Source organism: Struthio camelus, chromosome 3, assembly GCF_040807025.1.
Source record: "Struthio camelus isolate bStrCam1 chromosome 3, bStrCam1.hap1, whole genome shotgun sequence".
In the NCBI taxonomy this organism is placed as follows: Eukaryota; Metazoa; Chordata; class Aves; order Struthioniformes; family Struthionidae; genus Struthio; species Struthio camelus.
Genome location: NC_090944.1, coordinates 42,345,644 through 42,372,872, shown reverse-complemented (window position 1 = coordinate 42,372,872; position 27,229 = coordinate 42,345,644). Strand labels below are relative to the sequence as shown.

The window sequence follows — 27,229 nt, the reverse complement described above, 5'->3', positions numbered from 1 at the left end:
CTTTTCTGGCAAGATACAGTATTTCTCATTAAAACTCCAATTGGTATGACTGCTACATAACTTTTTTTTCACATGACTGTCACCCCAAGCCTACATTAGTTTGTAAAAAAACATCCCAACTTGTCATTGGATTACAAGAAATAGTCTACTTTAGCAAGAAGAGTTGAGGCAGCTTGGTATTTTTTTTAACTGGCACAGCCATTTCATACAGTGCCAAATGAGAGTCATTACTGACCTACTGGGCTCCCTCTCTTCCAGTGAGGATTAAGTGGAAATAGTAACTAAACAAAATGGTGCACAGAAACAGTCTAACTTGTGTGAGAAAGACAAACATTACTGTTGGTGTTACAAAACAAGTGAGCTGAGCTATATGAATTTTTTCTTTCAGAAACATAAACAGCAGAACAAAAGGAACGCTTTAAAAGGCCTGTTACCTAAGACAAGCTCACAAGCACGTTAATTGCACAGTAATGTAGAAATTTATACCAATTATCAAGATCTGTTTATTCAAAAACAAAATGGTTAAACGGTAAGGCTGACAATCCATAACAGAAATTTAGAGGTAGTAATTTCTGTGGATAGTGTAATTATGCCCCAAATCATGTTCGGCAAATGCAGGGAAGTTCAGAATTAAGCTTAATTTCAAAGTGAATCCAAGTTGCTGATATTCTAATTAAGTCAAATTTAAAACGTCTTTTGTTAGTTATAGACACTGATAATACTGCTCTGTACCAATTTAACAATCTTCTGCTCAACGCTTTAGGAAACACTTGGCGACTGTCTTTCTCACATATTGAAAAGGAAATGATGACAAACCACGGCAGCGCAAAGACATGTTGTGAATTTGATGGAGCAAAATGTTGTAGGTTGGTATTTCATATTAATATTTTACTTTAAGTCTGTCTGAGCCATAATACTTTCTAGCACTGTTTCAGTTTAACATTTAAATTAAGAAGAGTTTGTTGTAAGAGTAAACTCATAAAAGGGAGCGAGAATGAGGCTTTTAAGCACTAATTCTCACACCACTGTTCTACAGTGGACACTAGTACAAACCTTCACGCCTCACTGAACATGTCTGACTTCCATTCAGTCAATGAGAGATGGAAGCAAATGACATTGCAGGTTTAGGCTCCAAATTTGGCTTATAAAGTACACTGATGTGATTTGTCAAGAGCTCTTTCCCAAACCCAGTCCTGTTCAGAAAAATTAGCTCAAACTGATGACTCGGCTTTCTGAGCTTAGGGAGCAAACTACATTTCCTACCAAGGCAAATTTTTTAAATGATGGTGAGAGAAGAACAGCTGAATGGGGACAGGATCAATAAATGTTACTTTTCACACTAATAAAAACTGGGTTCCACATTTCTTTGAAGAGGAAGAAACCAAACCAAAACCACATCGCGTAGAGCACATACTTGAAACAACTTCTCCATAGCTTGCTTAGTTTAATTGTATCTGGTACCGAGTCAAGAAAGTTAAGAGAGTCGCAGCTAATACATAATTCTTTATCTTTGCTTTTTGAGTATTATCAGACGTGCTATGCCCCTGCCTAGCAGTTTATTAAACTACACCTCTCCATCTTCACTGAGTCTCTCCACAGGAATGTGGCCATATTCCCTTCAGCGTAAAGCCAAAAGGGTAGCTTTAATCTTCAGCAGTCCTCCAAGTCCACATCTAATGTGGCATCTGCACCGAGGAGACTATACTGCTGAGCGCACTGCTGACCAGCGCTTTCTGTGTTGCTGCGGCTACCAGGAAAAATTAAGTTCCTGCACAAAAAATGCTTTTTAAAGGAGAGATCCTTCATCGTTAGGATTAAATAAATTCATTTGCAGTGCTTCTAGGACTCTCTAGCCTATTACTGCACTTTTATTTTCAGATTTTATACAAAACATGATTGAAAGTATTATTCCATTACAATAGGAGTATTTTGATTGCCTTCAATGCATAATGTGCCTCTTAGATATTTGGACCTGACTCTATAGAAAATACCTAATCAATTCTTTTTCATTTAACAGGAAAGAGTGTCTTAAACTTCTGAAGTATCTGCTAGAACAACTTAAAATGAAATATAAAAAGGAGTTGGAAAAGTTCTGTTCATATCACATCAAAACTGCATTTTTCCACTCATGTGTCATTTGGCCACATGACAAAGATTGGCAGTGGGCGGACCTGGATCACTGCTTTCATAAGTATCTGGGATATTTTCTGGATTGCCTGCAAAGTTCTCAACTTCCACACTTTTTTATTCCCCAGTACAACTTACTCAGCCTGAACGATAAAGCGAGCAATGACTTCCTTTCAAGGGAAATAAACTATCAAATTAACAACAGATTCCCAATATTTCAGCAGGACAATTAAAAACATCATTTACAATATCTACATGAAAGCCCTGAAAAATCTGAGTATTTAAAAATAGAAGACTAGCAGTGTAAGTTATTTCTTAATAATCTGGTGCTATGGAAACCAATATCAATCAAGAACACAGTGGAACGTATTTCAGTCACACTATTTGAACATAACCCTGCTTCATTAAAGGTATCAGATCAAGGACCTTTTTCACTCAAGGGCAGTCAGTAACAGGGAAAGCGACAAACAAACAAAACTCGGGCACAGACACAAACCCCATAGGCAAGGGATAACTGAGTCAACGACCAAGACCTAAAGTCTCCAGTCACTAACCGATGGGCCGTTAGGAGACTATAGGCATAGTCTGGGGAGGACCAACCTGGACTTGTCCAGTAGACATGGCGCTACTGGAGAGAGTCCAGCGGAGGGCTACCAAGATGATGAGGGGGCTGGAGCACCTCTCCTCTGAAGAAAGACTGCAAGAGCTGGGCCTGTTCAGCCTGGGGAAGAGAAGACTGAGAGGCGATCTCATCAACGTGTACGAGTACCTGAAGAGAGGGTGTCAAGAGGATGGGGCCAGTCTCTTCTCCGTGGTGCCCAGCAACAGGACAAGAGGCAACGGGCAGAAACTGAACCACAGGAAGTTCCATCTGAACCTGAGGAAAAACTTCTTGACTGTGAGGGTGACAGAGCATTGGACCAGGTTGCCCAGAGAGGTAATGGAGTCTCCTTCCCTGGGGATATTCAAAACCCGTCTGGATGTGATCCTGGGAAATACGCTCTAGAGCACCCTGCTTGAGCAGGGAGGTTGGACTAGATGATCTCCAGAGGTCCCTTCAAACCTCAACCATTCTGTGATTTCGTAACTGATAAGAGGAAAAACCAGACAAACAAGGATTTGGGATATTTCACAGGGCTTGAGGCACTACACAAAATTTACTAATGAACGTTTGGGAGAAGGGCATCAGTGAGGAACAAAGGGGGCAAGAGAGAGGAGAAGGATATAAAAAGGTCCAGATGTGTGTAAGCAGCTGCCAGTCAGTACCCTTGCTTCATCACTGCAGTCTCTGCTATCTTCATATTAAATCCCTCCTTAACCATCTTTCCATGTAATCTAACTCTGTGCTGTGTAAGTGTTGTGAAGTTTAGGTGCCAGCAACTGGAAACACGAGGGAAGCTGAGGCCAGCAACTGGCCTCAGACCTCAGGTAACAGAGGCCCCGGGTCTGGTGCTAGCAACTGGAGCAAGAGAGGGTCTTGGCATCAGTCACAGCACACGTGTTGCTGGTCCAGAGTGTATTTTCCCTTAACTATGTCACAGGCATGCACACCTGTGTGCTTTCCCTTATCCATGTGTGTCAAGTAGGAAGCCCAGGGTCTGGGCAGAGGTGTGAGACAGACAGAGGACCCACGCTGATAATTTGAGGGATCTCTGAGTGTAGGGGTACCGGAGAAATGAGTGCACGCATCTGTTTACTAGCGATCATCAAGCAGGACTAGCTGCCAGGCAAGAGGCCTGCATAACGGATAAGGGGGCGCTCTGTTTACACGAGTTCATGTTACACGTGGGTCCTGTCAAAGGCAGTGCCTTGTGACAGTTTGTATAGCTAGCCACGTTAACATCCTCTTTGTGTGTCGCTAGGATATACACTCAGCCTCACTGCTGGTTGAACCTGCACATGGAAGAGCAGCAGCTGCATCCATCAGCCTGGGAGAGAGAGACCTCCAGATCTCCGCATGCACTGGGCTGGGCTCCCCAGAGAAATCCCTAGGTCCTAGAGCACACCAGAGGCAGCAGCCCTTTTAACATCCCTTAACAGAAACCGTCGCAGGACGACAGTCACCAGCACCACTGAGCACAGACAGAATACAGGGAAATAACAATATCTTGTTACTTCCCTGTATTCTAAGTGGCTTCTTCTCTTTTCTGAATCTTCAGAACTGCTTTGGAAATTAGTCTTTTCATTGGACTTTGCAAAGGAAGCAATCGCTATCCAGTGTGCTACACCTGAGGGTAGGCTATGAAAGAGATACAAGGGGAAGATATCACAAATTAACATTAGTGCCACAATATCAAGTGCTTTGATATAAAAATGTTATGAAGGCCTGCTGTAACCTAGTGTGTCATTAATGATTAGCCACGTTCTTGTGCTGGAAATCCAGTAAACGTGGCAACAGCATTTGTTTGGAGATCACTGTAGAAAAATATACACCTTTTCCATCCACATCAAAGAGTTTCCATTTAAGAGCTTACAGAAAAATCCAAAATGCAGCGCAAGGCTGAAATTCAAAGATTTTTTGGTTCATCTTCATTCGCAAAACTCAAAGTTCTACTATATTCCAAGAGAGGAACTAGCGCACAATTACATTTTAGTTCATCCTGCTTTGAATAGTATTGATGGCTATAGTTTAGACAGTGCTTCGTTAAGCTGCCTAGATAGAACTCAGCTCAATTTTTCTTACAATGAGGGGCATGCATTGAGGTGGTGGAGAATTATGGCATGTCAGACTTTTTAAAAATTTTGCAGTTGATACACACACAGCATTTGAGAACTGCTGTGCTGTAGGAAACTACATCTTTTTCTTTTCTTAAGGGGGAAGACATAGGAAGTCTGTATTTTTAGCCGACTTTCTGAAGGCAAAACACTTACCAGCTTAAATAATGCCCACATTTCACCTCAATTAAAAAAAAAAAAAAAAAAGGAAAGACCAGAAGACGCTTCTGAGAATTATCTTACTAAAATATTCTCATTCACTACATTTATTAGTTTTCCATTTGCTGATATGACACACACAAGTAAACACAAGTTCAGACCAATGTCATTTGTATAGAAATAGTCTGTTCCCTTCCAACTTCCAGAGAGTAAGAGGATACTCCATTACCATTAGCAGTCTGTGTGAAAGAACCTGACATCCAAGTGTACGACTTGAATCGACTTCATCTGAAAGAAGTAAAGCTGACCTTCAAACGTCCAAGCTGCTCTTCAGGACTCTCTTAACATCACTGTGGTAAACTACTTCCTTCCCCCCTTAAGCTAACAACATTACATCCCTGAGCGCAAAAGTGGAAGTTCCTTTTCTCAGTTAGCCATAAACACAGACCTCTTGTTATGTGCTCCTCTCCACTGAGAAGAAATGCAGTCTTCTCTCAAAAAAGTCTGAGACACAAGTGTTAACAAAAATGGCTTTCAGTATTAGTTTTAAAATAAGAAATACTTGCTTCAGCAAACATCAGTTATGCAAACACAGCATCTTTCAAGTAACTGTAAGTTAACATTAGAAATACTCTTGCATGCCACTGACAGATGTGGCATACCAACAGAGAAGTGCAGTATTTTGAAACCACATCAACAAGTAGCGCTTACATTCACTAATCCAGTTCTCTGAAAATAAAAGGAAAAATTATCTTTTACATTCTCATAGGCTAACACTGCGATTCATTTTAAGAAGCAAGAAAAGCATTTGCTTTTAACCAGTACATAATGGCTTCAGAAGCTATACGTGTTAAGGAAGTAGTCCTGAAATTAATTTTTCTTAAGTTAAAATAATGCCTGGGCACAAAACCAAATTTGTTTCTATATAAAATTAATCCACATTTTTGGGTTTTTAAACTAGTGTAAATCCATAGATGCTAACGCTACCTATAATCACTTACTTTGTTTCAGTAACTTCAAGGCGATTACAATCCTTTTGGAGGCCGTCTCTGAGGTCTTCTCACATCCCTTTCCATTTCTTTTTTGAGCTGAAATTGTTTGTATCTTTCTGCCATTGAAATAAGCTCACTAGGAACTGCCTGGCGAGAAAGGAGCACAAGAATAAAGTCATTTTTAAGTAATTCTTTTAGACATCTACTTAAAAAAAACCACTGAGTCCTCCTAAACTAGATTTGGTTATTCATCTGGCTCCCGTCACTTTGCAGATTTGCTTTTCTGTAGATCTACTGATGCATAGTCTAACCTTTTAAAAAAAAAAAAAAAAACCAAACTGTACTACAGCCTGAGTGAAAATATTCAGCACAGCATCCATCCATGCATTTTCCATTATATATGTATGCTGTTATCACCGTATCTGATGACGATGAATGACCAGCTAATTAAAATAGTTTTATTTCAGATAAAAATCATTTAGTGAAAACAAGTGGAAAATATTACAAGTGCCATTAACACGTGACTCACTATATATATTTCAATGTTATACAACTATGATTGATACAAAATCCTTTTTGGAAGCATTAGGTACAAGAGTTCCCCTTCAAAGGCTCTTAAAGAAAAAAACGTTGCCATTGGATAGGAGGCAAGCATCCTCACATGGATAAAACAGTTAAGATAGAAACAGAAGGGCAGGAATAAGCAGGTCAGTTCTCACAGCAGTGGAAGGTCACCAAAGCATCTAACAGAAGAGATCTGTACTAGCACATGTACTTTCTAGTCTGTTTGCAATTTTGTGGAAAAGGAGGTAGATAGTATCATCAGCAAACTTTCCCCCTCAAAATTATTCAAGTTAGTAAAGACTGAGGCCAGCTGCAAAAAGTTAGACAGACTTTATTAGGTCGAGTGACTTTGATTAATACTACTGAATAGAAGACATGGGACAATAAGCACATCCCATTCCCATAGATCATGAAACAAAGGCCGAGTCTAGTAAGTTCTTAAACTGGATCAGACATTATGCAGACATTAATGCAGTATCTATTGCAAAAAGCCCTACTAACCGTGCATTGTGCTGTCAGAAGAGGTTTCAGATTACTAATCTATCAAAAGCAGCCTGCTCAGACAACCTGCTACAGCAGGCAGCCATATAGCAGGTAGGATGTGTCCAATTTCCTGAGCTCAGAGGGAGAAACAAGCCCCTCCAGTGCACGATGGAATTCCTTGATTGCTCAGTCTGTATAGTTTGTCCCTCCGTAAGAGGCAAAAGTGCAGTACAGACTTGGAGCACTGCTTTGAAACGTAGTGGGTTTACATGCTGTTAAGCCTCCCTAGACCTGACAACGCTTAACAGATGAAGGAAACAGCCGCAATTAAGAGCGTGGCCGAGCGAGACGGCATCCCTCCTGTTTCAACTTCTTTTGTCAGGCTGCATAATTCAGTGATGCTCACCCTTTGGTATCAGCAACTTTTCTTACACTGGGATGAGTCGGACTGCTAGTATGCATTTTACATACTGAAACGCTCTCACTGGTAAACACGTACCCAGCAGCCAGAAGCCCACAAAACAGGCTGCCTGTAGAAACAGTCGACTCCCTCTAAAGTTTTAGGCGTTGTTCAAAAGAAAGCGAAAAAACGATGCATCTCTAGCTGAAAAAAAATCACTCGATACAGTGATTTCTACAGATACAAGAAGTGAGACAGAGTTAGGTTTCCAGCTGAAGCAGCGTATAATTTTCCTCCTCTGTATCACAGCAGACGCTCTCTGGCAGCATGAGAGAGAACTTACACCAGCTCGAACTGCAACAGTTCCTTGTCAGACTGGTTTCTGAGAAGGTCAAGGGAAGAGTGGGAAGGAGCTAGAAAATGGAACACAAAAAAGTCTCATTGAGGTAACATCCAGCACCTAATGGTTTGATTTTGTAAGATTTTACACAGGCAGTTTATATACATGCTAGATGGTTGTCTAAATGAGAAAACAAGAAGGAATAAAGATACCAAGAACGGTGTTACATAAAAATTATGGTATTACAGAAATCGCAGAATAGCTGGGGTTCAAAGGGATGTCTGCAGATCATCTGGTCCCCTGCTCAAGCAGGGTAACCTAGAGCAGGTTGCCTAGGCCTGTGTCCAGTTGGGTTTTGAATATCTCCAAGGATAGAGGCTCCACAACCTCTCTGGGCAACCTGTTCCCGTGTTTGGCTGCCCTCACAGTAAAGAAGTGTTTTCTTGTGCTTTTCTACCGGATTCCCCGACAAACCTGTCCACGCTTCTTAATAAGCGACTTGCATCAAGTAGATTCCTGCAGCATGATATAAAAACCTGGCAATCTTCCCATGGTACCTGTTTTTCTTTAGAGAGTTGATCTGTGTATTCAGAATCATGGACAACATCTGGGAGGCTAAGAAAGGCACCTTACTAGTTGTGATACTGAAGCATTGTGGACCTTGAGGTCTCCAGCTGTTCTCCTTCCCTTTCACATGATGCTTAAAAGACTGAAGTCATGAAATTTTCATTGCTGTGACTGTGAGGAAAAAAAAACTGCCTTACACGGCTGTTTCCCTTCTATCAGCTGTAACTAGAAGCTTGAGAAAGATAGGACTACTAGCTACCCTTGAAGGTATGGGGGCAGAGATGTTCTTTTCTCCTTTGAACTCAGGAACTGTTCCTAGCTGAACTATCGTCTCTCAATAAACTTTCAGAACTTCAACCTGAAGCAGGAGACTACGCACGGATAGTAGTGGCCGATTCAGAATACACAACAAGGCATGTCTACGTTCTAATTAAGTGGATTTGAAGAACTACTAGGAGCTTCAACTCTTACTTCCCCCTCCTCCTCCAAAATGCTGCAGCTTTAAGTAGTTTTTTTTTTAGAAGGCAAATCTCTTTTCCTTCCTCACAAGGATTTTTATTAGGTTTGCAGTTTATGGCATTACAACTCTTCTTTGAAAGGTGTTAAAACCAGAAGATTAGGTCAAGTTCTAGCTCAGGGTTTAAAGTTGGAGTAAATGTCCACAATAACAGCTACAAGTACCCTCCTGGCCCTAGGTAAATGCAAGTTAGTTTGCATTCATCAACAGCAACAAAACATCAAAAAGCCCCCACACAATTCAATCGGGGCACAAACTGGCTATTTACTATAAATCAGGCAAAATATTGTTTCTTGTAAGAGCAAGAAACAGCAACGTAATTGTTTCTGGGTTCTCAGACATGGTAATAAGAACAAATATTTCATTTAAATAGGCAAGTAAGTTACATGTTCTAGTCCTACCTCTCCACTATTTACAAATATCTGTAAGAAAAACAGCTGGGGAAAGTACGGGCAGATATCATCATGACTGTCAGACCTTAGAAACTAAAGGATGGTTGAGCTTCTTCTGATCTTTATACTGTTAAAGATGAGCAGTGGTATATGTCTTCAGAAGTGAAATGAGTGGAACTAAATACCAAGGAATAAACTAGGTCATATTATTCCTCTGCAGGGAGGGGGTGTGTGTGTGTGCACACACATGTGCACGCATGCACATGCTAGATAGCTGCTTTTTCTTGAGATGCTGAAGGCTTCAATTAAAGTTGGAGATTCTTTTCTGGGACTCATCTGCAGTAAGGTAAAGAAACAACTGAGAAAAGGTCCAAGCTAAGGATATTCAGGACAAGAAGGATTTAAGTACCCATTTTTTGCTGAGATACATACATCATCATACTACATACTATCATCAAGAAAAGTGTAAGTAGGCTCTCACATTCACAACCTGGGTACCATGGTAACCGAGAATCAATATAAACCTTACCCAGTAAGGTATACTTTCTTACTTGGTTTGCTCTTTCCAGAATGTCAATCAGCTCAGACGCAACTCTCCAATCGTTCTTAGTGACAAGCGTTACTGCCTCCCCAGTACGTCTGGGCAAGAAATAAAATAAATGCTGATCTTCCAAATAGAAAATATCTACACTGTTAGGCTTTTCCTACCAACATATACTTCAATTAGTACTAAACTGGACTATGGGCAATATTTCTGAACTTTTAGATAGAGCAGGCTGGAGTACTTGCTGCGCATATAACAGAAAACAACTTCTTGTTTTTGTGAGGGCCAGAATAAGGCCATTCAGCTAAAAATGGAGCAAAGCCACAAATAAATTAGACTTTTAGCCAATAAATTAGCATAAAGACAAAATACGTAAGTATGAAAAGTCATGCATTAATAACTCAAAAAAGGCTTGTGCCAGCCTGGGAAAGCAGTATTCAAACCTCCTAACAGCAAACTATACCACCATTATAGGCAGAAAACTCTGCACTTAACTGTGTTTTTTCCAGTGGGCTGTTCGGGAAACTAAGCAGTTCAGCAGTTCATGAATAGACAGACTAAAACAAAGTGACATTTCAGAATATCTCTACAAAAGTAGAGGTACACAGAATTATAATTCTTGCTCATATTAAAACCCTTTTCAAACATCCCTTCCCTCAACTATTTCAAAGAAATGACAGAAAGATAAAAAACTTGTTGGTCTTCAATTTAACAGTTAACAAATTTCAGACCACAAAGCAGCACGTTATCATCTGAAGCACACTTTGGTATACTCTGGAAGCATCGCTCCTCTGTTCTGCATCATCTGTAGCTCTAGCATTTGACACAAAACACCAACACAGTGCATAATGAATACTAGTATTCATTAATACAAATACGGCTATTTTCTTGAAAATACGTACCCCGCTCGTCCAGTGCGACCTACTCTATGAACATATTCTTCAATGTTTCGAGGGAAGTCAAAGTTAAAAACGTGAGTGATATCATGCACATCAAGACCACGGGATGCTAAGTCAGTAGCTATCAGTATTCTGACCTTGCCTAAAACAAGTACAACAAAAAAACAACAGGAGTTAACGGAATACACAGAAGACCCACTCTAGCCTATTCGTTTGCTCACATATAACGCACCTATCCCTTGACACTTAAAGGAAATATGTGCTTGTCGTGTCCCACACTGATTTAACTTCAGATAGTAGGTGGCAGGTAAGTGCTCGTATTGTCATTTTACTATTTCATTTCACAGGTAGACCAACTAGGCGCAGAAGAACCAAGTAACGTGCCCAGTTGATGTAAAAAAAGTCTGTGAAGAGAACAGAAGCTTCAACACGTATTTCCTGTGCTGGCATCCTTATCACAGGACTGTTTTTTGTTTTACTAACATTGGATCACATAATCCCAAAGGACAATCCTCCTAGCATAATCAAAAAGCAGAACTGTTTCACTGCCAGCACCATCTTTTGACACAGAAGTTTAGACTAGTGTAGACTAGTACAGTATTGACTGTTTCACAGAGACTTCAAATAGGCTTCACCTTAAATTATTTAAATCTCGGCCATTCCAATTTTTATTGAACAAAGAGCAACTCCTTGTTTGCTGTTTGTGTTTATCAAATTAACAAAGTACGTATATATATATATATATATCATTCAGAGCTTCATTCCCATACATTCAACGTTTTCATTTCTAATGCACTAAAGAGTCACTGCACTTACAAACAGACACTAAGCTGCACAGCACAAGCTTTAAAAACCGGGGCTAAACAAAGCTTGCTTTTTTTTTTTTTTAAAAAGGTACAAACCCACCTTTCTTGAAGTCATCTAAAGCCTGTTCTCGATCACACTGCTCTCTGTTACCATGAAGCGACTGAACTGGAATTCCTTGGAGACCAAAGTCACTTGCTAAGTCATCGGCTCTAAGATGAAATAAAACAACAGTTCTTTAAAAAATAAAATACTGCAGTTAGATTAAGAATGCAGAGATGATAATGTGCTGTCAAAAGCTAAGCGTGTGTCTAAGAGGAGTCAAAATCCTACCAAGGCCAGCTGATACTTATTTTAACAGTATGGCAGAAAGCACAGAAAACTCTTAACATAAGAAATACATGTTTTTTGAGCCCTTCTCTCCCTCTCTCACCAGAAAGAGGTCTTTGATGAAAGCACTGAATCCACAAAGCAAAGAGACAGCCATGCAGCAAAAAAGTATAAACCCAGGAAGCACTCTACCTTAACGGAAGAGTAGAAAAGATGGCAGCAGGTATCATGTGCCTTATATATATAAAGACAGAGAAAGTGAAGTAGTAAAAAATTCACTCTGTGGATAGTGCAAAGAAGAGCTTTCTTGTTTTACACGGACACGAGCACACCATGATTATATGGCATGCGTGTACTCACTTGAATAGTTTTGGATTTGTTAAAATGTAGTACTTTAGCAGCTGATGTGTTTTTAAAAAAAAAAAAAAAAACCTCAGAACCCCCAAACAATCCCCTCCCACAAAGAATCGGTCTTAACAAGTTGACATTTTCTTACAAAGATCTGTCTCTTGACACTGGCTGCGTATTTGTATCTCAGAACAGTGTTTCTGACTTTGCCAAAGAAGCCTCAGCTCTTACATTTCTAGACAGAAGTCTGAAGCCCTTCCAGGCAGCTGTCAAGATTAAGCTATGTGCGCTACAGGCAACGAAGTTTATCAACTGAAAGGTACGTGAGCGGGAGTCAGAAGCTCCCCACACAGGCTGCTCAAGAACAATTTTCAGACAATAGTTTAGACCAGCTTAAAGGAAAAATCCCCACAATATCCTTTCGAGGGCAGCTTATGTCAGGCTCTACCTCTGCCCTCCACCTATTAAAAAAAAAAATTGCATGCATCCTACAGCATAATTAGTTTCAAATATTCAAGAAGCTGAAGACTGGCAAGCTACAAAGTTTTGTCTCACTTCCTTGCATCAAAAGGCCAAAAGAGTCCATTGTCTACAATGTCTGCCACAGCACCTGAAAGGCTTAGGTGTGGTACAACGACAGACAAAAAAACACGTTTCGTACACACCAGTTGTATATGCAAGTCAAGAGTAAGTTATATTAATATATCCCTAAAAACATTAGCATCCACTTTAATTACGTGAGATTGAGATTTCCCACCGCTACTGTTAGTAGCTCTGAAATTAAGTAGTATATGAAGTATGAGGCAAGCATTCTTCTGGGGTGGGGGGACAGGTGCGAGGGGAGCCAGGACACCACAGCCATCAACATTACCAGCACACTGTTGAAAGTGGCTATCACACTTCATTATCCAAACATAAACTATTCAGCATTTCTGGGAGGAAAAAAAAGAAAAAAAAGAAAGAAAAGACACCACACGGAAACCCCTACACACCACAGATATGATACTGGGAAGTGATTACATACGTAAGTTTCTTTCCGACGAAAATGATGACCTTATCTTTTGGCTTCATAGAGTCAATGAAGTATCGTGTGAAAGCTCTCTTTTCTTCTTCTGGGATGACAACAACTCTCTGTTCTACCGTGTTTACTGCCTGTCACACATAGAAAAGGGACATCACATAGAAAAACATTACTCCAATCTGTTTCTGCTAATTTCCAAGTTATAAAATTAATAAATACTATCCTGTAAAACTATTATAAAAATAGAATATATATTAGAATCCTAGTTGCCTTAGGAGAGTAGTAAAATTTATTTTTAAGCAGTCTGTCAATCATACATTTTCACAGATTTAGAGGTATTCAGAGATTTTGATCTACAGATTAGTAAGATGACATGAAATAAACATTCTTAATGTGAGTAAAAATCAATTTGAAGTAGCTTATTCTGGGTAGACATTCTCCTGACACTGACATTGTAAGCCATATCTTATGGCAAGAGTTGAGAAATTGGTCAGGTAGTCAGGAAGGTCCCTTCTCCACATGGGAGAACACAAAGGATTAACAAAGTTAAATTGTTTAAAACCAATTTTTTTTTTAAAAAAAAAATCATACGGCATGGACATTTTGACACTAACTGACATCACTAAGTCCCTCTAGTATAAACATACAGCTCAGCAGCAGAAGCAAAGAACTTCGTCTCTTTATTTGGATAGTTTTAAAAATTAAAATTTTTTTTTTTAAAAATTAAGTTCTCCATGCTGGAAAGGAAATGCTCTTTCTCTTGTCTGTTTCCCGCTGCAAGCAAGTTACCTAATGCTTATAGAGATGAGTGGTTGCACTTCTTCTCATGATCCACCTCAGAACATCAGTTTGCTATTTCAACCATATTTTACTACCAAATGCTACTGTCAGATATACAGAATACTTCTGTTTGAAGTAACTGATAAGATGATCAGTAATTAAGCAGTTAATTTCATAAGCTTCAGAAGAAGCAATTTTCCAAAATAGAGCTTATGCTGTCTTGTGTCATCTTACAGTTACAAGTCATCTACGTGCTCTGAACAATTCTTTCTTATTTTTATCTGGAATTCAAATCTGAATTGGAAGAGTTACAAAATAAATTCGAAATAATAATTACTAACAATATCAAAAATAAAGAGTCTGGCTCTAGACTTGGGTGAAAGTTTTATTACTGAAACTGCAGGAACGTCCTTATTGGAATATGACATTCAGTAAAGTTCTAGCTTTGATTGACTTCCTAGAGTTTCAGCAGAAGACAGACTTCCAAGATCTTGTTAAATAAATGTTAGAAAAAAGTTCTTTTCCACTCTCTTTTTAAGCTTGTTAAAAGCCTCATAAAAAGTTCAGAAAGAGCAACAGAGCGTGTTGGAAGTTCACACTGATTTCAGTTACACACATTTTATACACGGTTACAAGTAAAATTTCTGGTTTAACTGTAGGTTCTTCTAGAACAAAAAGGAGAAAAAAAAAAAGAGCAACTTACTGCTAAATCAAGAGTGCCAACATATACAATCATAGGATTTTTCAAATAGGATTTTGCTAGGCGACGAACACCATCAGGCCAAGTAGCACTAATGGGAAGTGAAGAGGAAAACAAACACACAAGAAAGAGTGCAAAAATCTTCTCTAATACATTAATCGCGTTCTTCTTTCTTTCCTCTTACACACCAGAGAGGCACTTGAACGTTCAATAACATAATAGTGAACTTCCATAACATTTAGAAAAAGTCCTAACAAGTTAACAGCTCTCTTCCTTTCAGGATAACCGTACTTTAAACCTAGAGAGTTATGCAACAATTACGGGGCCTAATGAAGCCAAAGAGCGAGTTTAGTAATTTAACGACTTCTAATAAGCAACCTTCTCCTACGTCCAAATCTTTTGAACAGTAGCACCAATCTAAAATAGTTGTGATTGTAAGAGTTATTGTTGGGACACTGTTACTTTGCTCCTGAAAACCACACAATTTCAAAATTAGTCCAGGTACAGACTAGCACAGGCACTGATCAGAAGCTTGGATACACGTTTGGTCTCGGACACAAAAACAGAAGTTGATCTTTCATGTTAATATGGTAATTCCTAGCACTCTTGACACACCTTCCTTTTTGGAAAGGACACAGATGTTTGTATAGCTGCATATGAAATTTCAGAAAAGGAGGAAGAAATGTAAGATATCTTGTCAAAACAAACAAACAAAAACTTCATTAGGACTGACTACACAGGGGGAAAAAAAAAGACATAGCTGTCATTTAGGCTAGTAAAAGCTTTTTTAAGAACTGACACACTCATTCTGAGGTTAACTTGTTCAAGTACTGAGCACTACTGCACTTACATACCTCGTCATCACGGTCTGTCTGTCAGGCCGCACATCTATTAGGATCTTCATTATCTGAGGTTCAAATCCCATATCCAACATTCTGTCAGCCTCATCTAAAACCTGCTTAGAATAGGGTTAGTGTCTAATACCCTTAGAAGGGCGTTTCAGCAAGACCTGACATAGCAGACCATTTTAGGAAATGACTTCAATTTCAGAATCCACTCAGTAGTTTATCCCAAAACCTGCTCAACTTTTTCTTTCCCCTCTTCAGTTTCCCTTATGCTTAGGTAGTACATTTGCAGGCATCACAAGAAATCCCACATCATCTTTAAGAACATCTAAAGTCACTGAAGAGGAAACAATAGGCTTTGGAGTGTTTTTTATTTTGTTCACTCTAATTCAGTCGGTGCCTACATTTAAGCACATAATTAAGAAAAATAACTAACAACCACCACCACCCAAATCTTAGGGTGAGGGGAAACAAAACACAACACACACAGCATCCTCTCAATGAGAAGGTTTTAGAAATTTAAAGGGAAAGGTTCAGTTTAACCTGTTATAGCTTTCAAACCTGACCAAAATATCAATTATCCATTTAGCTCTTCATCAGTAAGAAGAGGAAAGGGGAGGGGGGGGGAAGCCACACACACACACACCACACAAACACACCAGCCATCCAGATTCTGTGCATTCTGGTTTTCATTAGGAAATTTAAGTTCTCAGAACTCAAACTGCTTTCATCTGGTAAAAAGGGATCGTTTCCCTGATCTTCCCTATTACTTAAAAAACACCAAAGTAAAGGGTAACCAAGATAATTTTGACTCTCTGCAGAGGACAGAAGTCCTGCACGCAAAGAAAAGCAAAATGATGCCTTAGGTATCTGGCAAGTTAGAGGTAAAAATCTGACTGATATCAGCATTACCATGGAGGCACGGATGTTGTCAAATGCAAGTGAAAGCAATAATGCTGCTACTTGCTACATTGTCCTTTCTGGTAAAGGCTGAAAAAGTTAAAGGATACAGGCTTCAAACATATAGCCGTTAAGATGATTTTAGCACTTCTTTAAACCTTTAAATCCCTTGGTGTCCACTGATGATAACAGCCATTATTTTGGCCAACCCAAGAGCGGCACTACGCATTCAATACTTCTCTGTTAACTGATTTAGAAGAGGAGAAAAATCTCTTCTCCTCCTTTCTTTAGGGGTAAGATTATGTAAGAGAACAAGTGAACCAAAAACTACGGAGTACAGCCATTCAGCATACATCTTTCTTCTAACATACAGGCACACTTGTTAACTCTCTTACATAATGAGAGAAGGCTGCCATCCGGAACAGATTTCTCTCTCTTAACTTTCAAATAGAAGGATCTAAATCAACCAATTTTACGGATCATGCATTTTAAGTATCAATATTTTTCTCTCGCTTATGTGGAAGCATAAGACTATGAGGATAATCCTTTTTATTGTTCTTGTTTTGTAGTTTCTTTCTTTTTGGGTGCATTATTCTACAGTAAAGGCTTTTAGTGTAGTATTTTCTGAAACAATAATTCCAGGGATAAGTCCTCAGGAGAGACAGAAGACAGGAATTCTATTTTTTGATTTCACTCTCTATTTTCAAAGGACTCACGGAAGCTTCATTAAACTACCCATATTCTAGTCAAATGGCAAGGCTGAAGCATGACTTAATTTTAAACAGAGAGTTGCTTACAATACCCCTTCCAACAACAGAAGCTTTCTAGGCCAGTAAGCGCACTGGTACTTCACTAGAGACGGAGAGGAAGGCATTTAAGTACGCCTATTAGAGGAATTAGACTAGTAGTTGAAGCTTACTTCCCTTATTTCTGCTGAAGGCTTGATAACAAAAAATAAAGTCTGTAACAGATTTAAGACAGGTATCAGCATTATCTTCTCCAAACCCCTCATAAGCAGATTCTGGCTTTATAAGTTAAATTCTCCCCCCAACCGATACCTGTGTTCTAAACAATTAGCAGGTCGTACATGACAGAAATACCCAGTGTTTCTTCTGAAACCACGAAGAAGAGAAGACTATAAGGAATGAATGGGTTACTGAAAGTCTGAGACAAGTCACGACTGCAATTAACTTGACAGATCTGTCAGGCAGGAAGACAGATTTCCTCATGCTGTCAGTCCACCTTGTATTTTTGAATAGAATCGACTCTGCCAACCTCCATGAAATGGGCAAAGTCTGTGCTCTCACCAGCGGATGAGTCTCTTACAAACAGCTACACCAGTTGTAGCTCAGTCCTAAGCTCTGGCCTTGGAAGCCCTTTTTGAAACAATTACATCACTAAATATGACTCAGTGCATTCAGGGAGCACTCACAAGATTCAGCAGTAGCCTTAAATGAAAATTGTAAATAAAGTTTGCAATAAAGAATGTACTTTGTCCTAGGTGTTAAATCTGAACTCTAATATCCCTTTCTTTTCTTCTGAAGAACATTAATCTGTCTTTTGGCTGAAAACCGACAACACCCCTGTGGAATAGAATGCTTTCTGCATTTGAGAAAGCTAAGAAAACGAAACCACAGGGAAAAACGTACAGGCAACAACAACAATCTAGGATTTTGTATGTCTAACTTTAGATACAGGACCTAAAGAAGCAGAGCATTTACAGAAAGAGCATAGTCTGAGGTGTGAGATATTAACCACTTTTCAAAACATGGTCCATGGTTTCAATCTGCTGAAGAGATGGAACCACTAGTAGTATAACAATAAATGTTCTCCCTGCTTTATATCAGCATTTTTTCAATTTGACAGCCAATTCTTTTTTAGCAGTCATACTACCCTATCTTCTGCACGTACCGAAATATCCGATTTCAGTCACAGACTTATTCTTTGCTTTACAAAGAAGCGTGTAGATGCAATTTGATCATATTTGCCTTGGTGGATAAAGAGACAAACTACAGGCTTTCAGAAAGCAGTTTTTCAAGCCTTATTTCTTCATGTTTAGCAATTAAGTGTTGTTCTTCTACATAAGGCTATTCTGTGTTCCGATATTTTTTTTCCTAGATGGCAACTGCTAATGTTGCTATCTGACTGCCTTACCAGTAAGCACACAACTACTTGCTAGTAATAGGAGGAGAGGAAAGTAAGGGAGAGCAGGCCAAATTGCCAAACTAGGTAAGTGACCAGTCAAAAACATAACTATTCTACAAAATAATTATTGCATTAAAGTGTCCAGCACAGCGAAAAGCAAGAACAAGATGAAAACATAAGGATCCAAAACAATATTAATGTGTCTTTTTTACCACTGGAATCAAGAGAAAGTCAGACACCCAAGCATTACATATGTGAGGCTGGTCCTTACTGCACAACTACTAGTAAGGACTTGAGCTATCAGCAACCTTTCCAAGAAAAGGAAAGGATGACTCAGGGAAAAACATTTGATCCATTAATAATTGGTCTTTGCATAATTAAGTTTGAAATGGCGAAAGTTACTATTACGAGAAAACAATTTATCATCTTCAAAATGCTTATTCTGCTAGAAGCCTTATTTTTTCCTAGGAACTCCGTGTCTGCAGTGCAATTATGATAGGAATGAACCCCCCCCCCCCAACTCCGATGTTAGTTTTAAGATATATTGTAATTGAGACTTAAAAAAAAATTAGAAGAAAGCTAAATTAAAGCTTGAGTTCAGAATAAACCAACTATTTCCCAACTAGGGCGTTATTTTTTCATATCAACTACTTGCCAAATATGTTATGCTCTTCAGATTTATGAAGCTGTTCATTTGAAGATCATTCAGTCTGCCAGGAGTAGCAATAACAATATCCACACCTTTGGTAACCACGTTTATCTGTCCTTTTCGGTCCCCTCCACCATATATGCAAATACTAAAAAAAAAAAAAAAAAAAAAAAAAAAAGTTTTCCAGAAGCAGAGTATTAAGGTTCAACTAAAGTCAATCTTTCTCAAGTAAATACCACCATGTTGCTTTACTTTAAAAGGTATCACCTGGTATTACCAAAAGGAAGAAATATAATGTAAGCGCGACTGCTAGAATCAAAGTTAAATAATAGCTTAACACTGAATGACTCCCTCCCCTCAACTGTACAACTTCAGCAGAGAGCTACTGAAAGTAATCACGAGAGGAAGGGAAAAACGGCTATTAAGCTACAAGTGTATTTTGAGTTGTTTTGAAAATATTCATACCAAATAGACAAACCTAAACCAGGATGCATGATTTTCTGAGACGTACCTTCAAAAGTCAGATTTTTTGCTATTAAACCAACCAATGCACTCCTAAGGTTTCAGGCCTACAAAAAAGGTCTTCACTTTTTGTACAGCTCAAGTACTTTGGGGAGGGAAGGAGAAAACAGACTGCACCGAGGACTACTAAACTAATTCTAAATGCTATACAAGGTTACTACAGAGTCCTCTTAAGTAAGTTATAGAATACAATAATGTCTGTTCAACAGCTTTAATGCAGATCTGCATGATGCAACAGAGCGCACCCTCAGCAGGTTTCTGAATGATACCGAATTGGGGAGCAGTCAGCACACTGTAGTGCCAGGGTGTTATTCAGCGGGACCTCAAAAAGCTGGAAAGATGGGCTGACAGGAATTTCATGAAGTTTAACAAAAGCAAAAGTAAAGGCTTGTGTCTGGAATGGAACAGTCCTATGCAACAGTGAAGGCTGGGGGACAACAGGCTAGAAGACAGTTTTGCAGAAAAAGACTTAGGTGGACAAGAAGCTAGAAATCAGCCAGTACTGTGCCCCACAAAGCAGAGAAAGTACGCTGCATGTTGGGCTGTACTAGAAACAGTGCAGCCAGCAGATTCACAGAAGTGATTATTCCCCTTTATTTGGCGCTTGAGAAACCACACCTCGTGTACCATATCCGGTTTTTGCATCCCCCTGTTCAACTGCAAGAAAAGTACTGTCAGACCGCAGCAAACGCAGCGGATAGCCACCAAAAATGGTCAAGGGGCTGGAGCGCCTGACGTGAGAAGGGGGGAACTGGGCTTGTTCAGCCTGAAGAGGAGAAGGCTCAGAGATCTCATCGCTGTCTACAGCTACGGAACAGCAGGGCGTAGAGAGGACAAAGCTAGACTCTTCTCAGATGTCCACAATGGAAGAACAAAAGGCAAAGTCTGAGCACTGAAAGGTCCAAGATATAGGTTTTCATCATGAAGGTGGTTCACCACTAGAAGAGGTTGCCCAGAGAAGCTGTTAAATCTCCATTCCTGGACATGCTCAAAACCTGACTAGACAAGGCTCTGACCAGCCTGCTCTAACCGGACCTGCTTCGGACAGGAGCTTGGACTAGATGACACCTGAAGGTCCTTTCTAACCTACATGAGCCTACGATTATATGAATAAAACATTCTGATACAAACAGTGATACAGTGAAGTAACTGCTGACAATGTTTCTTATTTACAAGAGATTATCCTTAAGAAGTTCACTGCGCTTTTGAGGCAGCAGAACACAAACAAACACTTCTGAAAGCGAGCTTGCTAACGTGGCCTTATTCTAGGGGAAGTGACCCCGACAGCTGGCTGACGCTGCATGCATGAAGATCATGAATAGTCACGGAATAAGACCCCATAAAGGACTAAATCCTAAAGAATTAACAACAACAAAAAACCGTATGAGCTCCTTAGGTGTTATACCCACAGATACATTGTCTTAAGAACGCATGAGAGCTTCTTCTAAACATCCTGTTCTTTCAGATGAGGTTCCCTCTCTCTGGGTAGGGACAAAAATAGTAATACACCTGAGCCCTTTCCCCCCAAAGGAGGGCAGAGTACGCATACCACCTCGCAGCTCATGAAACACCTTCCATGCAATACAAACAGAATACAAGACATCCTAAAAAAATCAAGGAAAATATGAACTGTGCATCTACCGCCTTTACTCCTCCCTCCTTAACAAATACAGTTATATTAGCAGATTAACAGGTGAGAGGGAAGATTACCTTTTAATTCCTTTGTATGTGTACTTTGAACACTCAGCCTCAACTTGAAGCGCCAGTTCTCGAGTGGGAGCAAGGACTAACATCCCCGGCCCCCGACGCTGATCTCTGGGTCTGCAATAAAGCACCTTTATAGTGTAGGTATATGAGGAGACACAAAGTCTGCCACATTTGATAGATCAATATTCTTATACCTTTTTAGAGAATCTCAGTTCTCATCATTGAAATCTACTAGAACGTACTGTTTCTGTAACAAATGTAATGTTTTCCCCCAGGCTTATGAATTTTTTTCAATTTATGATCTACCTTTTTTTTTTTTTTTTTAAACTAGGAAAAAAAAGTTACCTTCGGGGAGGGGGGGGAGGGGGGGTGAAGGTATGCACAGCTAAGCAACTCAGAGATACAAACAGTCCTTACATTGGTTGTGAATCCAAATGAATGAATCCAGGCATTAAGTAGGCTAATGTCTTCCCAGTACCCGTCTGTGCTATGCCAATAAGATCAATTCCTTGGAGTATGATTGGCCATGCCTGGGACTAACATAGAACAATGCATATTTAAACGGACATCTCTCAAGTTTCAGTTAAACACCATCAGAATTGAAGAAATACCTGAATTGGTGTAGGTTTTTGAAAACCCACTTTTCTGATATTAGCCATAACATCAGGATAATGCTCAAACACATCTTCAAATTTACAAACAGGATTGGGAATGCAGCGCTTTTCACCTTCTTTCAAGTCATTACAAATTATATTATTATTTTCTTTCCTGTGTAGAATTAAAGAAGTGAAATAGCCTTAAAACCACAGAATCTGACAATGTGAAACTAATACACAAGACTACATCTTTCTGATTTTTTCTTTTTTTAAGTTTCCAGTACAGCAAACAAATTCAGGCTCCTGGATTAGAGTTATAACCATTCGTTTAACTTCCAAGAAAGCCTTATCATAGAAACACTTCTCCTGTATTCCTCAATTACCCCTTCCTCTATAAAAGTTTTTTAAATCAACGACTAATCTGAAGTTATATATGCACTGCATCACTGTCATATCAGACTTCATTTATACTCTATCACAAATTACTGAACTGTTATAGTTTTTACACCGAAAGGCAACCTAAAGCTCCTAAGAATGGATTTGGACTTATTTGTCAGAATTCTACATTCTGATAAAACCTTTCCTGAAATATTTTCAGAGCAGCTCTCTGGATGCTCTAGAAAATACAAACAAAATACTTTAGAACAAAAAGGAGGAGGCCAGTAAGACAGACAAGCTACAAAAAAGCGCACAAAAAGCTATATAAACAGCAAGGTTTAAGGTCATCCAACCCCTACCCCCGCCCAATTAGGGGGTATAAATATGCATCAGTGGTTTATCTTTATTCCAGTCCTCTTCTGCTTCGAAGATTCCATTCCACAAATACTTACTTCAAGCAGGGAATAGGCTAGGAAAAGAATTCAACTTCTTTCCATATTTAAAAAAAAAAAGATATATATTTTCAATTTTTTTTTTTAAAAGATAAACAGGTAAGATGAAAAAGGAAAAACACTTCATTGTTTATTACAAAAGTGCTATTCCTCAGTGTGTATTCTGAACGTACAGAACACTGCTGAGTTACTCTTGGCGAGCTCCAACAGTAACACGTATTTTAAGGAAACAGGTGTCAATTTCAAGCTTCACTCATAGTGCTCATAGTGGCAAGGTTCTTCGGAGGGCACGCAATTAAAAAAAAAAAAAAAAAACACAACACCACAGGCATCATGCAAAAAGACAAGTAATAAAAGGTAAGGCTTCCAGAAATGCTTACCAATTCCATGAGAACTACTGAAAAAGACTGAAACTATTAGCAGGGTCTGAACACAATCATTTGAAACAGATGATCTGTTTTTCTTGCAAACTAATGATGTAGGTTGCTGGGTCAAGATGAACGGATACAATTAACTGAGGCATGTACTCACCAGGATGCACTTGTAAAGACAAGATGGATAGAAAAAAAAAAAAACAGGAATCAAAGTTGAAACCTATTTCAAAGATGATGTTTGACTCAAACATATAATGAAACATAATGGCTGCCAAAAGGTATTCAGCATGTAAATAATACTAAGATTTATTTGGAAGGACACAGAAACCTTGAATATGCTGTCTACAGAAATGTAAAGAAAGAACCAAAAGCCAATGAACAATCTTGATTTTCTCCCCTTTGGAAGTCAAACTGATCAAATACTGTTTAGGGAAGCAGTTAATTCCTAAAGTCAATTTTCCAAACAACTAATAATACCTCATCTGTTACTCACTGTTGAAAGATCTGCTAAGTTACTACAAGACATAAACATTAATACTTCTGCTCCAGTATTTCATCTCCCATTGAAATGCTTTATACTTTAATAGTTATTTTCTACGATGAATCATCTGCTTGGCAAAATAATCTTACCGCCACAGTTCCACTTCTTCTTGTGACATAGATGCAGTCCTTGATGACTCTTTATAAAAGTTTTTCTCAATTGGAGGCAAGTCTTGAACAATCAGAACAAAAGCAAACTTTACTCAGTAAGAGATACCGCAGATTCAGGGCAAGTCTGTTAAAGCTTGAGATGGAAACCCCAAATCCAAGCAGACTATGCGCCTTGCGCTACAAAAGTAGTCAAAAGCAGCGGGAGGCTATTTTTCACGTGAATCTAACAGTAAAGGCAGAGACAAACACTTAAGCACAGGTAAAACAATGACCTCCTTACGTTTCAAGTTCTCAAAATATTCTTACTAATACATTGCACTACATTTAACAATTCTCAAGTTTTTGCCGCAGCCACATACGCAATCATAGCGGTTTCAAAGGCTGAAGCTGAAATATAGAGTACTGCATTTAAGTCTTCACACAGTGACTACACTGTCCCCCACGACCACCCCTGAGAAATCCTGAAGTGGGCCACTTCACTGTGGTTTCTTAATTGATTCAGATGAAAGTCATCTCAGAGCAAAACCTAAAAATGTCTACGCAGTCAAAAAATTTATCAAATCAAGACCAGCAATATACAGCCAGAATTCTTAAAACTAACCTGCCCACTTCATAGCTTCATATCTAGCTTTATTTTCTCGAATGGAGGCCCAGTTAATCACGGATTTCTGCAGGGTACTTTCAGGCTTGATAAGATCCAAGTGTTTTTCTGCAGAATTACCACCAAAGTGCTGCTGTGTGATGGAATCTGTTGAGGGTTGAGGAAGAAACCCCAAAAAGCAGAACACCTTTATTTTCCACACTTAAAAAAAAAAAAATTACAAGACCTCTTACTGTTTTTGAGCAGACATGAAGCATTTAAATAGAATTTTTTTTCTTAGGCCTTACCCCGAGATAATCAGTAAAAACTGCACAAATCTATTTCTGATGAGAAAAGAAGAAAAGCATTTCAACATCTTTAGCTGCCTAAAGGAACCTAATGACAGGCTCTGAAATGCAGTTCCTTCAGCTACAAACAAGTCTCATTATGCAGCAGGTTTTTGGGGGAAGAAAAGGGGGGGGGGGGGAGAGGAGGAGTGAACCAAGGCCGATGAGGAACAGACCAAGTTTTATTTTTAACAGCTACAATAGCAAGGTTTATTTCTAAAGCACCATCAAAATAAAACCTCAAAGTAATTATGCTCTACGCCCTTTTTTTGATTAGGCTAACATTTCTTTAGGAAAAGAGATTTTATGTTGACGATATAAACGGCAACACAGCTAACTACTAGTGTAAAAACAAAGGGTGGGGCAAAAACAGTCACACACACGTAAGGCACATTAGTATTCCTAGCTTCTTCAAAGATGCATACTAATGCACTTTCTGAGGCCCTTCTTAAAACAAGACAGGAAATTGTTCTATTTGTCATTCTAAGGCTGAAACACAATTGAGATTCTCTCTTCTTCATCAGTGCCTCAGATCAAGTATGACTGTGCAGACAGCCCTTGCCTCAGGGGCTTACTGTACAGGCAAACAAGACAAACAGCAACAATATAAACAGTATATCAAAATAAAAGTCATTACTTAGATAACCACATAACGGACAGAGTTAATACTACAAAGTATAATAAAGTGAGGCATGATGTGTAACATCAAACCATAAATACTAACTTACCATGAAGGGAGTTGAGAAACAGTCTCACCTATGCTGTAATCAGTACCTGTTCACTTTATAATCTACGTTTATGCAACCTTACTGAATTTTAATTGAATTGAATTTAATGTAATACTGAATTGTAGTACAGACACTACATTAGAGCATACACTGGAAACAAACTTGGTATTTCTAGGGGAGGATCACAATGATATTGCAAGAAACCACGTAATATGACCTTTTTTTATTTGTTAAACTGTTGGAAACACATAAGAACAGAGGTTCACCAGAAGTTTGACAGTCTGAGGGGGAAAAACTGCTCCCAGGTAGCATCTAGATATTTCTGTTTTAACGATGTGTTGCACTGTCTAAAAAAAGGTGAAAAGTCCACTCTTTTTGGTAAGACACAAACACTCCCGCAAAAGTACCAAATACACAGAAATAACCTAGTCATTGTTTTTTGTAACACACTTCTTACCTTTCTCAGTCCCACCTCTAGCGTAGTTTTGCCCAAGTCTTGTAACAGTATCTTCAATCAACATCTTGGCTTTGTTTTGCACAGTAATGCTGCCAAAAATCTTTACTTCAGCTTCACAGATTCTCTTTATAACCTATGTTTATAAAAGCTGACTGAATGTTTCTATACTTCAGAGACAGATATTATATTAGAATACACACTGCATTCTTTCCTGGATTTGAACTTCCCTTCTAGGAAAGGCCTTTTAATTCCCTTTTTAAAAGAAAAGGGATTAAACACATACTTCAGGAAAAGAACAACAGGAAACAAAAAAGCGACCTTTCCCTACCTTCACCTATAAGCCAAGTTATACCCTCAATTCCTCCTCCTTTTTAGCTATTCTTATAAAAGATCAGAATTATTACAGGGCAACAACTTGCCTCAGTAACTCTGGTTTACACCGAAGCAGAACCAAAACACTATCTTCCTGACAGAGTCTTGGCCTGGATGAGATGCAGCACGCACAGTACCTGTATCCTAGCACCTGAAGACTCCTCAAGTTCTCTTATTTTAGCTCCACCTCGACCTGTTAGAAAGATACACTGCAGGTATTACAAATATTTAGCTCAAACTGTCAAGAACCACACACTGCAACTCCAGCTTTTTTGGGGACAACCAGAAAACTAAGAATACCTTCCCAAGACGGGCCTCCCCGCGGCGGCGGCCGCCAGGCGGCGGGAGGGCAGCGAAGCAGCGCGCCCTGACAGGCCCCATCGGGCCGCGGCGGCGGCGCAGGGAAGGGGCCTGCAGCGACACACCTCTGCGCGCCCCGGGGCCGGGCCCTCGCCTCCTTCCCCACCCACTTACCTATGCGGCAGTTATTACCTATGAGAGCCCCGACCAGGGCGCTGTCGAGGCGGAGGCAGAGGGGCGCCGCGGCGTCCCGAGGGCGGCGGGGGGCAGCGGCGGCGGCGGGGGGCGGCCATTGCCCCGCCACCTCCCCCGCGCCCCGGCGGCCTCCGGCGCCTCGAGGCTCCCACTCCTCCCTCTCGAAGCCGCCCGCTGCCACCTCCCACCACCCCTCGGAGCTCCTTCGCCCTCTGCCGCCCTCTGTCGAGGCGCAGCTCCGCGAAGAAGCCGCCGGTGGCTGCCATAGGAGCGAGGCGGCAGCCGCCGAAGATGGCGGCCGGCCCGCCGCGCCGGAATCCTCGTCGCTGCTCGCCTCCCAGTCCGACAT

General features: G+C 39.8%; 2 protein-coding genes across 5 annotated transcripts in view; one reads left to right on the top strand and one right to left on the bottom strand.

The window, feature by feature from the left end:
* The window catches only part of CGAS (cyclic GMP-AMP synthase), an 11,263-nt gene extending 3,558 nt beyond the window's left edge, over positions 1-7,705 (top strand). For 2 of the 4 annotated variants that reach the window (XR_011140114.1, XR_011140115.1), the window contains 3 exons: positions 764-866; positions 2,018-3,064; positions 3,990-7,704. Coding sequence is in view for 2 of the 4 variants with exons in the window: in XM_068937556.1 (XP_068793657.1) it covers positions 764-866; positions 2,018-2,360 (446 nt within the window). In the remaining 2 variants the exon portion in view is untranslated. Of the gene's footprint in view, positions 1-763; positions 867-2,017 lie in introns of all 4 variants that reach the window. The other 2 variants (XM_068937556.1, XM_068937557.1) reach the window with 2 other exon arrangements.
* Positions 6,027-27,229, bottom strand: DDX43 (DEAD-box helicase 43). The gene is made up of 16 exons (XM_068936468.1): positions 26,878-27,229; positions 26,523-26,578; positions 26,014-26,146; positions 24,503-24,649; positions 23,881-23,962; positions 22,062-22,218; positions 21,868-21,986; positions 21,454-21,564; positions 19,228-19,369; positions 15,537-15,637; positions 14,686-14,773; positions 13,206-13,333; positions 11,606-11,715; positions 10,703-10,841; positions 9,808-9,895; positions 6,027-6,140 (listed from the first exon to the last, which is right to left on the bottom strand). Exons 1-16 carry the CDS (start codon positions 27,227-27,229, stop codon positions 6,027-6,029), a joined length of 2,067 nt encoding a protein of 688 aa, XP_068792569.1.

Bases quoted from the DNA above. Each gene is read 5' to 3' on its own strand.
- DDX43 (XM_068936468.1), bottom strand. From the start codon at position 27,229: ATGTCGGACTGGGAGGCGAGCAGCGACGAGGATTCCGGCGCGGCGGGC. The intron at 26,579-26,877 runs GTAATAACTGCC...TCTTTCTAACAG, and splicing joins CCTGGTCGGGGCTCTCATAG to GTCGAGGTGGAGCTAAAATA. The intron at 15,638-19,227 runs GCAAGTAGTTGA...TATTCTAAGCAG, and splicing joins TGAAGAGCATAACATATTTG to GTTTTAGATGAGGCTGACAG.